Source organism: Zeus faber, assembly GCF_960531495.2.
Source record: "Zeus faber genome assembly, chromosome: 20".
Classification (NCBI taxonomy): domain Eukaryota; kingdom Metazoa; phylum Chordata; class Actinopteri; order Zeiformes; family Zeidae; genus Zeus; species Zeus faber.
Genome location: NC_137207.1, coordinates 4,051,172 through 4,063,033, shown reverse-complemented (window position 1 = coordinate 4,063,033; position 11,862 = coordinate 4,051,172). Strand labels below are relative to the sequence as shown.

The following is an 11,862-nucleotide window of genomic DNA, read 5'->3' as shown; positions in this document are numbered from 1 at the left end:
CTTACCACTGCCAAGCATCCTTCTTGCCAGTGTTCAGTCTCTGGAGAACAAGATGGGTGAACGTCGAGCCAGGATTAAATTACAACGGGATATGAGAAACTGTTGCGTCGTCTGCCTGACGGAAACATGACCATGACCTGCTGGTGCCAGATGAAGCCATTCGTCCAGCCGATTCCTTTTCTGTGTTCCGCAGCGACAGATCGGGGGAGTCAGGGAAATCCAAAGGTGGAGGTGTCTGCTTCATGGTAATACAACCACTGATGTAACCCCAACAACACCAAGTCTCTCTCCCACTCCTGCTCGCCGAACCTGGAACAGCTGACAATCTTATGCCGTCCATTTGATCTCCCCCGGGAATTCAGCACGGTCTTCATTACAGCCGTTTATATTCCACCGCAAGCGACACCGACACTGCACGGTCGGACCTGTATGATGTGTTGTGCGGATTTCAAAACAAACATCCCGACGCGGCTGTGGTGGTGACTAGGGACTTTAAAAGGGCGAAGCTTAAAAAGGTTCTGCCTAATTTCTACCAACACATCATGTGTGCCACCAGGGGAGATAGAACTTTGGACCACTGCTACACACCTTACAAGAACGGATACAAGACAATCTCGTTCCCTGCTTTCGGGAAATCAGATCACACCACGATTTCGCTGGTTCCCGTTTACAGGCCTCTGATCGCGCGAGAATTGGTGGTGACGGGGGAAGTGAAGCGGTGGACGTGCCAATCAGAGGGCGCGCTTCAGGATGCTCTGACTGAAGTAGACTGGGACATGTTCCAATCAAGTTTAAGTGACGTCAGAGTTTACGGACGTAGCGGTGAGCTTGGTGGCAACGTTAGCGGACAGCATGGTTCCCATAGTGAAGGTTCGAATATTTCCAAACCAGAAGCCGTGGGTCGATAAATCCATCCGCTGCGCTCTGAATGCTCAAACGGCCGCTTATAACGACGGTCTTATATCCGGAAATATGGACAATTACAAACCGTCGTCATACAATCTGCGGAGGGCGGTGAAGGACGCTAAACAGACGAACAGAGACTGTGGAGCTACCGATCGAGCAGCGGGGCACCAACCGCTTGTGGCAGGGGCTGCGGAATATAACAAACTACAAGAGCAGCTCCCCCCCAGCCACGAGTGTCGACGCCTCCCTAGCCAACCAACTGAACTCCTTTTATGCGCGGTTTGAGCCTGGCAACAGCACCGCTAGCTCACCGGCTAATTGGAGTTACACCGCTGGGGATGAGTGCGCACTCTCAGTGTCTGAGCATAACGTCAGGAGGGCTTTGATGCGGGTGAACACCAGTGAAGCTGCGGGCCCAGATGGCATATCTGGGCGAGTACTGAAGATCTGTGCTAACAAGCTAGCCCCGGTGTTCACTACAATATTCAACATCTCTCTGGCTGTATCAGTGGTCCCGTCCGGCTTCAAGAGGTCCACCGTTGTTCCTGTCCCGAAGATCGCCTCTCCTGCCTGCCTGAATGACTACTGTCCGGTGGCCCTCACCTCGGTTGTCATGAAGTGTTTCGAGAGGCTGATTAGGATTATATCTGCGCCTCCCTCTCCTGCACCTTGGACCCGTTGCAGTTTGCGTACCAGCAGAACAGATCCACGGATGACGTGGTTTCCCAGGTACTGCACACCACGCTCACGCACCTGGATGGCCGGAAGGGGGCCTATGTGAGATTGCGGTTCATCGATTATAGTTCAGATTTCAATACCATAGTCCCCACCAGACTGGCTGTCCAGCTGAAGGAGCTCGGACATGTCCAGCTCCCTCACTTTGAACACAGGCTCCCCCCAGGGCTGCATCCTGGGGGGAGCCTCTACTGTAGCCTTATACTGTACTCCCTGTACACACATGACTGTGTGGCCAGGTCCAGCTCCAACACCATCATCACGTTTGCTGACGACACTGTTGTTGTGGGCCTGATCACCGACAGTGATGAGAAGGCCTACCGCGAGGAGGTGACTGACCTGTCACTCTGGTGCCAGGACAACAGCCTCCACATGAACGTCAGCAAAACTAAGGAGCTGATTGTGGACTTTAGGCATGGATTACAACCTTGGACGCACGCGCCCTTGGTGATTAATGGGACTTCTGTCGACAGGGTGAGCAGCTTCAAGTACCTGGGAGTCCACATCACAGAGGATTTAACATGGACTTTACAAACATACACTCTGGTGAGAAAGGCGAGACAGCGTCTTTACCACCTCAGGCAGCTGAGGAAATTCTGGGTCTCGGTGAGGATCCTCAAGTCCTTCTACAGTGGAGCAGTGGAGAGCATCCTGACAGGCAACATCACTGCCTGGTTTGGGAACTGTACTGCTCAGGACAGGCAGGCCCTGCAGAGGGTGGTGCGTTCAGCTGAATGAACCACTGGAACAACCCTCCCCTCCCTGCAGGACTTATACAACAGGAGGTGTAGTAGCAGAGCCTGCAGGATCATGAAGGACCCTCATCACCCCAGCAACAGATTGTTCCAGCTGCTGCGGTCAGGCAAGCACCTCCGCAGTCACACAGGGAGAACAGAGAGACTGAGACAGAGTTTCTTCCCACAAGCCATTAGAACTGTCAATGCTGACCTCACCAGGGGTCCTCACTGAGCCACACACATAGGCTCCACTACCTTACTGTACTGTATGTAGCATACTGTACCGCATACTGTGTCACTGTTCTGGGTTGTTAGGTGTTACCGTATTGCTGCGCCGTACTGTTGTATACTGTGCTGTATATCTCACAAACACTACCTCACTTTACTCACATGCCACTTTAATGCACATATCTGATATACATAAATAGCCTATCCCATATACATAAGCCTATTCCCTTTATCTATTTTGTACCCCCACCCTGCATTACCCTTGAGTTCTTATTTTATTTTATCTCTTTTATTATATTCTATAATATTCGACTTCCTGCATCACGATTTAGGAATCAGTTAGTTAGTCAAGTAGAAATTCTTAGGTAGCTACTGTGTTCAGTCTAGAACATATTGTGTGTAATCACATTTCATATTGTGTAATCACGTTGCATTGACATTTCACTGCATATATGTATGAAAGTATGTATATGTATGTGACGAATAAACCTCTTGAATCTTGAATTAAAAAAAGAAGAGCACTAGACACCAAACATGGCTGCACGTAGGGCATCAGAGCTTGTTTATGCCAAGCAGAAGGAATTGGTCATGGTATCAAATTGGAAATGGAAAATTTCTGAATGATACACAGCCAAAAAGCAAGAAAAAAAAAAGTTTTATCTCATTGGTGTTACCTGCAGGACATGCATAGTACGAAAGTTAAGAGAAATTCAAATACAGATAAAAGACAACAGCCATAACATCTCTACGTATTTTATGCAGAAGCCAAGGTCATGCTTGTCTGTACGAGTGGGATCACACGGCCAGAGATAAACATGACTCAACCTCTTCTGGTCTCTCTCTCTCTCTCTCTCTCGCTCTCTTTTTAAGAGGCTCACGAGGACATTATTAAAAGGGTCTGCCATGACAAATCAAAACAGTTAATGTCAATGCGTTTCAGTTTGCATTTGTCATGTTTGCGAGTAACTTGTTTCAGTCCATAAGCTTCAGAAATTAAACAGCGTTTGATTGCGTTTTTGTGTCCGCGTCTGCCCGAGTGCCATGGTTCTGCATCTGTGTGTCTTCCATACTAAAATCAAGGCTTTTCCATGTCGGTTTTGGCACCGGCATCCCGACCACGACCTGCAATAACAGCTCTGCTTCGCCATACGCATTCCGAAGACGAATCCCCCTGCAAGGGTTGTCCGTGGAAGGCACAAGGTTGACATTGTTCCAGGAGCTGGGATAATGTGGTGCCTGGAGCCTGCGGTCGCCCTCGGTGTAAACACTGGCAGCCGCTGTCTCAGTGGATGGCTATTTCACAAGGATTCCCTGGCTCGAAGGGAAGTGACCACAGCTATGTCTCATAGTCCCGTCATACAAGCCATTGGTGGAGACGACCCAGAAAGGACAGAGATTAAGTCTACGCCTGCTCGTGTTTTCCATCCACATTTAGATGAGCCAAGAAGGCTTACTGAGTAAAAAACTGGGTAGGGAAATGGGCCGTAGCGGCGATTCGAAAATTTTTCGTTTTTAAAACTAATACTTAGTATTTAGTTTAGTATAAACTAAAGTATTAGTCTTGTATACACGAAACTGTGACTGGAAGCCACTGTTGCAAAACAAATAGCGAGCAAGCATTATTGGAACCTAAGTAAGTTATATTTCCTCACAGCCCAGCCCCAGGTGGTGCAGGTGGGGAGGAACATGTCCTGCTCCCTCACCCTGAACACAGAATCCCACCAGGGCTGCATCCTCAGCCCCCTACTGTACTCCCTGTACACACATGACTGTGTGGCCAGGTCCAGCTCCAACCCCATCAAGTTTGCTAAAGACACCATTGTGGTGGGCCTGATCAACGACGACAATGAGAAGGCCTACCACAAGGAGGTGGCTGACCTGTCACTCTGGTGCCAGGACAACAGCCTCCTCCTGAACGTCAGCTAAACTAAGGAGCTGATTGTGACCTTTAGGAGGGGATTACAACCAAGGACGCACACACCGTTGGTGATAAATGGGACTTCTGTTGATAGGGTGAGCAGCTTCAAGTACCTGGGAGTCCACATTACGGAGGACTTAACATGGACTTTACACACAGACACTCTGGTGATAAAGGCGAGGCAGCATCTTTACGACCTCAGCCTGCTGAGGAAATTCTGGGTCTCGGTGAGGATCCTCCACCCTCTGCAGGCGTGCCCTGCAGAAGGTGGTGCCTTCAGCCGAACCTACCGCTGGAACTACCCTCCCCTTCCTGCAGGACTTATACCACCCCAACAACGGACTGTACCAGCTGCTGTGGTCGGCAAGAGCCTCCGCAGTCAAACAGTGAGAACTGAGATACTGAGACAAAGTTTCTTCCCACAAGCCATAAGGACTGTCAATGCTGAACTCACCAGGGGTCCTCACTGAGACACTCACATAGGCCTCACTGCCTTACTGTACTGTATGTAGCATACTGTACTGCATACTGTATTACTGTTCTGGGTTACTGCATACTGCGCTGTATTGCTGTTCTGTGTTACTCTATTGCTGTGTCGTACTGCTGTATACTGTACTGAATACCTCCACATACACTACCCCACTTAATTCACATGCCACTTTACTGCACATATGTGTATATACAAATAGCCTATCCTATATACATAACTCTATTCCCCTTATTTCTTTTTTTATACCCCCACTCTGTATTACCTTTTTGAGTTTTAGGAATCCGTTTCAGTTAGTTAGCTGGATAGAAATTAGATTACCTATTAAGTTTGGTTTAGAACTTATTGTGCATAATCTCTGGGTGTTTTGCAAAGACATTTCGCTACATGTATGAACGTATGTTTATGTATGTGACAAATAAACCTCTTGATTCTATAATAATGACATTATTACCGTATTGGGTCTCACCATATTCACTAATAATCTGTACTGAACAAGAAGCTGGGGGAGACCGGGCTCTCCCTTCTTTTCCAAAACATTTTAAACAAGTGATGGAAAATCTAGCTGAAATTCAGAGTTCCAATAGTCAGATCTGCTGTCGGATTCAGTGTAGAGAGAGCTTGAAGGTGGCTTTACACCCAATGTGCCAAACAACAACAATGCACCAGAAGTCAGAATTTGCATGCAAATTGCTACAATCTTCTGTGGTGCAGAGATTTCTGTATCTGACTGACATCCATTTCAATATGAATTTCTTTTTATTTGTGTGCACTTTGCAAACACCAAAAATAGATGAAGATTTAAACTCTCCAGCTGAGTCAACTTGTCGCCATTGTTCTGGAGAAGAACAAGCTCTCCCATATTCTCTGACATATTTTGTGATGCCAAATCTAGACACATGCGTGACAGCGGACGCCAAGGGGGGGGTATCAGACAGTCTGATCCGTTTTCGGATTCAGTGTAAAGGCGGCTTTACACTCGCTTATCTTCTTTAAACATCAAAATATCGTCAAGTTGTCCCCAATGCATTTCAAATGCTTCTTTGTCCCCTGGGTGAGAGTGGGGAGTTCTTCAGAAGAAAAAGTAATCGTTTGCTCCAATACATCTCTCCAAAAAAAAAAAAAAAAAAAGAAAAGATTTTCAACCTCTTCACATTTCTTCAGTTCATCTTTGATTTTTTATATGATGAAACAAATATTGTGCGAGCTCAACAGTCAGGACATTGTGGCATTTCGCATGCCAGTTCTATTTTTCACATGTCGTTTGTCATGTTTGATTTGATGGAGAGTTTAAAGCTTATTCCCCTGTCCAATTCATTGCAGGTCAGCTCTCTCTCTCTCTACATCCGGTAGTCTTGGGGTTCTTAATCACACACCCATGTAACTCTCATCCATCAGATTCCTCAAGAACATCAATAGGATGTACACTCAATCGTTCAAAGAAACAACAAGCAGAGGAGGAAACACTTTAAATCAGTAGTTTCAGATCATTGCAAGTGAAAGAACCACAGAGAGAACCAAATGCACCATTGCACCATCCCTCACCTGGAATACTATCCAAAAAACAACACCGCAGGTATATGTGCACTTGCCAATTTCAGTTTGATGGGAAAAACACAGGAAAAAAACAGACACAGAAAATTGGAGCACTTTGCCAAAGTGTTGAATTCCCTTTTGAAGATTCGCAGGCAGAAGAAGGAAACAAACAGGAGGTCTTGCATCCGTCTGTGCCTAAACTAACATTGAATTTGCAAACAAAACCATGAAACGATGGAAACGGCTACTATAAACCTTTACCAATTCTTATCCACCATCATTCAGATTTTTGAAGCATAGATAATGGACAACTCAGGGTAAAAGGAATATGGTTCTGTTTAATAATACCGCCATACCTGCCATGCAACCTGTATGGTTTTTGATGTAGAGTGAAACGCTTTGCCTATTCTTCTTGTATTCATCTTGGGTCAGAAGAAATATGGGAATCTGGTAAATGCGGAAAAATAAGATTAATGTTTAGCAGGAGGAAAAGAACAACCTCTGAATGGTATTCCCCCTGAAATGTGGCGTATATCTGCTCCATTACCTCTCACCCTTTGAATAGAACCCTATGAGTGTTAAGAGGCCTTGAATTCACCCCTACTGTGTGTGTGTGTGTGTGTGTGTGTGTGTGTGTGTGTGTGTGTGTGTGTGTGTGTGTGTGTGACAGTCATGGCCAGCTGCCTCCCAGCCAGTAATTATTAATACCCCACGGGATTTTCAAATAAAAGATTTTCAAAGGTTAGAGGTGGACCAAATATTATTTTTTTGGATCACTGAAGGTACAGGCATAGACACTGTTCACTTACTGTTTTTCTGAATACTGAAATTTAATATGAAGTGTGTTGACACTTTGTAGAAGAAACAGTCTTTATTCGTCACGCAACACACCACACTACAACACATGCTTGCACACACACACACACACACACACACACACACACACACACACACACACACACACACACACACACACACACACACACACACACACACACACACACACACACACACACACACACACACACACACACACACATGCTTTGATGGTGGCCGGTGAAATGGATCCTCTGCATTTGACCCATCCTGGCTTGTCCTTCCTCCGGGGGCACAGCCAGGAGCAGTGGGCAGCATAAGTGGACGCGCCCGGGGACCAGGTGATAAGTGTCCATCGCTGGGTGCATGTTTTTGGGGGGGTCCTTACTGACGTGAGGTGGAGGAAACCCCAGGTGAGCACGGGGAGAACATGCAAACTCCACACAGAAAGGCTCCTATTTGGGAGATAACCCGCCGGAGGACGGTGCCAACAGCGCCCCAGGCGGGAATCGAACCCAGGACCTTCTTGATGTGAGGCAGCATTGCAATGTTGAATCAATGACAATGAGAATCCCACCCACCAAATAGCATGTGTCCTATGTGAGCTTTTAATGAGGAGACACAGTTGTCACATTCAGAATAGGTCTTGGGGTCACTACAGTGCATGCTTCATGGTTATTAAGTGTGTTCCACTCTCTCTTGGGCTGTGAGTACAGCTCCTTGGGGAATAGACTTCTCTGGTGAAGTTAATTACACTTTCCAAAACACCCTGGAACTGGCAGGATGACGAAGGGACCTAGGCAGGTAAACAACACAACGTTGGTTGCACATGTCATGTCACACAAACTTTTGACAACAACGGTTGATATTTTCTAAAGACTTGCGAACGATTCGATCATAGCAAAAAGATCTATTAAATTACTCTGGAGCCACTCTGCAAAAAGAGTAAATCTTCGACTCGCAAACTGAAAATAATTACTGAGGACCAAATTCCAATTTCATCCAAATCCAAGGCAAAACAGGCCAAGGGATTTGGCATAACTCCTGTTGAATGACGGCATTCCACCAAAATAAATAATTGTGGCAGCATGAAATGATTCGTATGAGAATTCCATTCAAACTCAGAGCCAAAGCGACTGTTGACTCTTCTTCAACGCTCACCAGAAGCCCTCCCTCGCTCACCGTGTGTTACACCGACTGAATCAAAGAAACGATGAGTCGGAAAATCAAACAACTTTTTTACCGAGTGACTCATAAAGAAACAAATCTGAAAAAGAGTCGAACCTTTCATCACTAATTTTGATAAAAGAACAGTCGATATATAAGCCGCACTTAGGACTTAGGGAGTGGGAGTGTAATGATACACTCTGATCATGGCTTGGTACAATATACAGTACAGGGTTCAATACAGCCACAGTATTTTCATACAGATAGAAAATGTATTCTAATACCTTCCTTCCTGAGTGAACGTTGGCGTGATGTCAACCTATGGTTTCATTTTCTTTATCTACGTTGTTAATGTTAAAGGCAATGGAGATCGATTGGTGATTCTGTACCACAAAGATTCGTGCCTCGATGAATCGTTGCACTCTAATGATTTAGTCTTCAAGAGGCTCACAATAAACCGTTTTCCGTTGATTTTTGCCAGCTGAACCATAGAGTAGAATGTGTCAGGACCAAACGTTTCCCAGCTGAAAAGCGGTAGGTTGACTTCCACAACCACAACAGCTTAATGTCAGTTGGGAGATAAAAAGGCAATTATCGAAAACTTCACATTACGCAACAAACTACGTAACCCAATACCTTGTTTTAAATACAGTATATTTTTGACACTCAAAGGGAAGATTTGAAGAAGTTGCGGCAAACCAAACAGTGATGAGTCATGGTCATATAAAAAGGCCAGTTGGTAAATAGTTATAAAGAGGTAAACAGGTTTTTGTGAGCTGTGTAAATATCACTTGTAAGACATTCAAGGGTCAAATTTTCCCATGCTGCGGAGACAAGCCTGGACATGCCTCTGAAATCAACACAGATATTGTGATTACCTCAGTCACCGCACTCATGGAGGATTAACCAGATAAAAAGCACTGAGACTGTGTTTGAGAGCAACAAATTATTACATTGGTAGCTGATGTAGAATTTCTTCACATGTTTATCCTTCTTCTATCTTGTATGACATCACATCACAGCAGAGTATTTTTTCCAGTTTTTTCACACAGGAGAAACAAGCTACTATAGTTCAAGATAAAACTCTAACATAGCCATCTGTAATCCAAATTAGTCTGCTCATAGAATAACAAACATGGGTATGCAGAGACAAAATCTTCAAATGAAATGGGCTCTGTGGCCTAATGCGTATCTAATTGAGGGTCATTGATATGAAAATGATTGAGAATCTCTGTTATGGACCATAGGTTAATTTCTTTTTTACCGGGCAGATGAGGTGTATCTGTTGGTGTGATACAAGTGGGGATGGTGGTGAGTGTATAGTATATACAGGGAAAGAGATATCGAAGCTCCTTCCATCGAAGACGGAAACATTTTCAACAAAAACTTTCCCTCGAGACACAAATCTCATGCTGTAGTTACACCCCAAATACTAAATACATTACATCACAAGCAACGCGCTTCTACAACAACTTCAACCCATGCAACTGGAGGGCGCCATGCATGAAACGCAAGGTGTTTTTGGCCGAAGAAAATAGTTGATTGATCCCGTCAAGAAATTTGTCCTCTACATTTTACCCATCCAAATAAACTAGGAGCGGGGACCAACTCCAGCTCAAGACCGATGCCTTGGTCTTGGAGTGTCTAACAATAACATGCAAATCTTTATGGTGGAAGGAAAGCGGAGCTCCCCATGGGAACATGGGTTTGAAAGCATAACCTTCTTGATGGGAGCAAGAAGATTATGCAAACGGCACGATTGTCTTAACCTAAAAGACTCAGAAAGCCCCCCTCCGTCTTCTCCTTATGTTGACAGTGGGTGGCGGCTGGTGGTTATATTGGAGGAGAGGGCCAAATTAAAGTTTAAAAACCCACAATACACCACTTCTCGTGAGTGTCAAGTCTGCCCACAAGCGAGTCTGACCAAGCAGCTCTGGCCTCAATGAACTGCTGCCAAAGCGTTTCGCTGTAGCAGCCAATCAGTGGCAAAAATACGGGAACGAAAGCAAAACGCCCCCGTCCATTGAAGACCTTTATGGTCGCAGGGCAAGAAATTGACGAAGGACATATTTTAGATTAACAGTTAAAAGGTTTTACCAGTTGTAAAAAAAAAAAAAAATACATTTTCAATGTTAAAAATATTTTTAATCAAACCTTTTTGTTGACCGTCTGCAAAGTTTAGTATGTTTACGGCACGACAACTCACCCATGTTGTAGCCGTACGGAGACTCCGTCGCTCCGTCCTGGAGGCTGGCCAGGATCTCGCCCTTCCCCACATCGCTGTCTCCCACCAGGAGAAACTTGAGCAGAAAGTCGTATGCTTTGGCCGGACTTGTCCTGTGGTTCATCCTCAAGGCAGACGGTCACCGTGTCCCATCGTGGAACACCGCCCACAAGGCACGCGGTGTATTTCGGTCTCTTCGTTGACTAGCAGATCGTGAGTGAAAAGCTGCAAGTGGTGACGTCACGCAACGTCAACAATTCAACCCTATCGATCACGCCGACGTCATCTACCACGTCTACTGTACCGCCGGTGCGTCCCGACAAGCTTGTCACATGAATCTATTCTCCACTATCGCCAGGGGCTGGCTCTAGCTCAAGACGGTTCAGTTAAGACTCTGAAGAGACCCTCCTTCCCTTCGGCTTGTTCCGGCTGCCACAGCCGGGATGAAGAGACTTGAGGCACCGCACACAGCTCCCTCTCTAGCGGGGTCTGTCCCCCGTCCGCTCCGGCGGCGGGGGAGGGGTCGAGCTACGCTTCCGCGCGGTTGGTGCCGTCGGGTTGCTAGGGCAGGCTCTGAAATCCTATTGGACGATCAACACGTCCGTCAAAAGCGTAGGAACCAAAACAAACTTTCGGCTGGGAACTGGTTTAACAAATAACATTACTGCGTTTAACTATCTGCCATCACGCCATGTGGTAGATGGGTCGATATTTTATAAATAAGGAGCCGAAAGGAGATGGGTAACTTTTTGGTAGCTCTTTTAAAAAATATTTCCTCCTATTTATTCCTCTGGAGACAGAAAGGAAAAGTAAATGAGAGGATAAACAAAGATGTATTCTATAAATTACTCTGGTTTAATAAACACACACACAGACTATCAATTTAGTATAAATGCCTTTAATGCATGGACTTATGTACCTTAAACTTACACTAAAACCATCACTTATATCCAATTATCTCTATTATTTCTACATTTATATTCATTTTACATAATCACCTTTAAAGAGCAAGTCAAGTTACAGATATTGAAATGTTGTGACCTTGCACACACACACCTCTGAGCAAACCGCAGACTGAGGCAGCAGTGATGTTTAACTCTGGGAAGAT

General features: G+C 45.5%; 1 protein-coding gene across 1 annotated transcript in view; it reads right to left on the bottom strand.

Moving 5' to 3' along the window:
• Positions 1–11,182, bottom strand: part of rab40b (RAB40B, member RAS oncogene family) — a 34,549-nt gene extending 23,367 nt beyond the window's left edge. Inside the window, exon 1 of the mRNA XM_080021035.1 lies at positions 10,737–11,182. Within this exon, the coding sequence (XP_079877161.1) occupies positions 10,737–10,878 (142 nt within the window). The 5' untranslated portion in view covers positions 10,879–11,182. The remainder of the gene's footprint in view (positions 1–10,736) is intronic.
• Between the last annotated feature and the right edge of the window lie 680 nt (positions 11,183–11,862).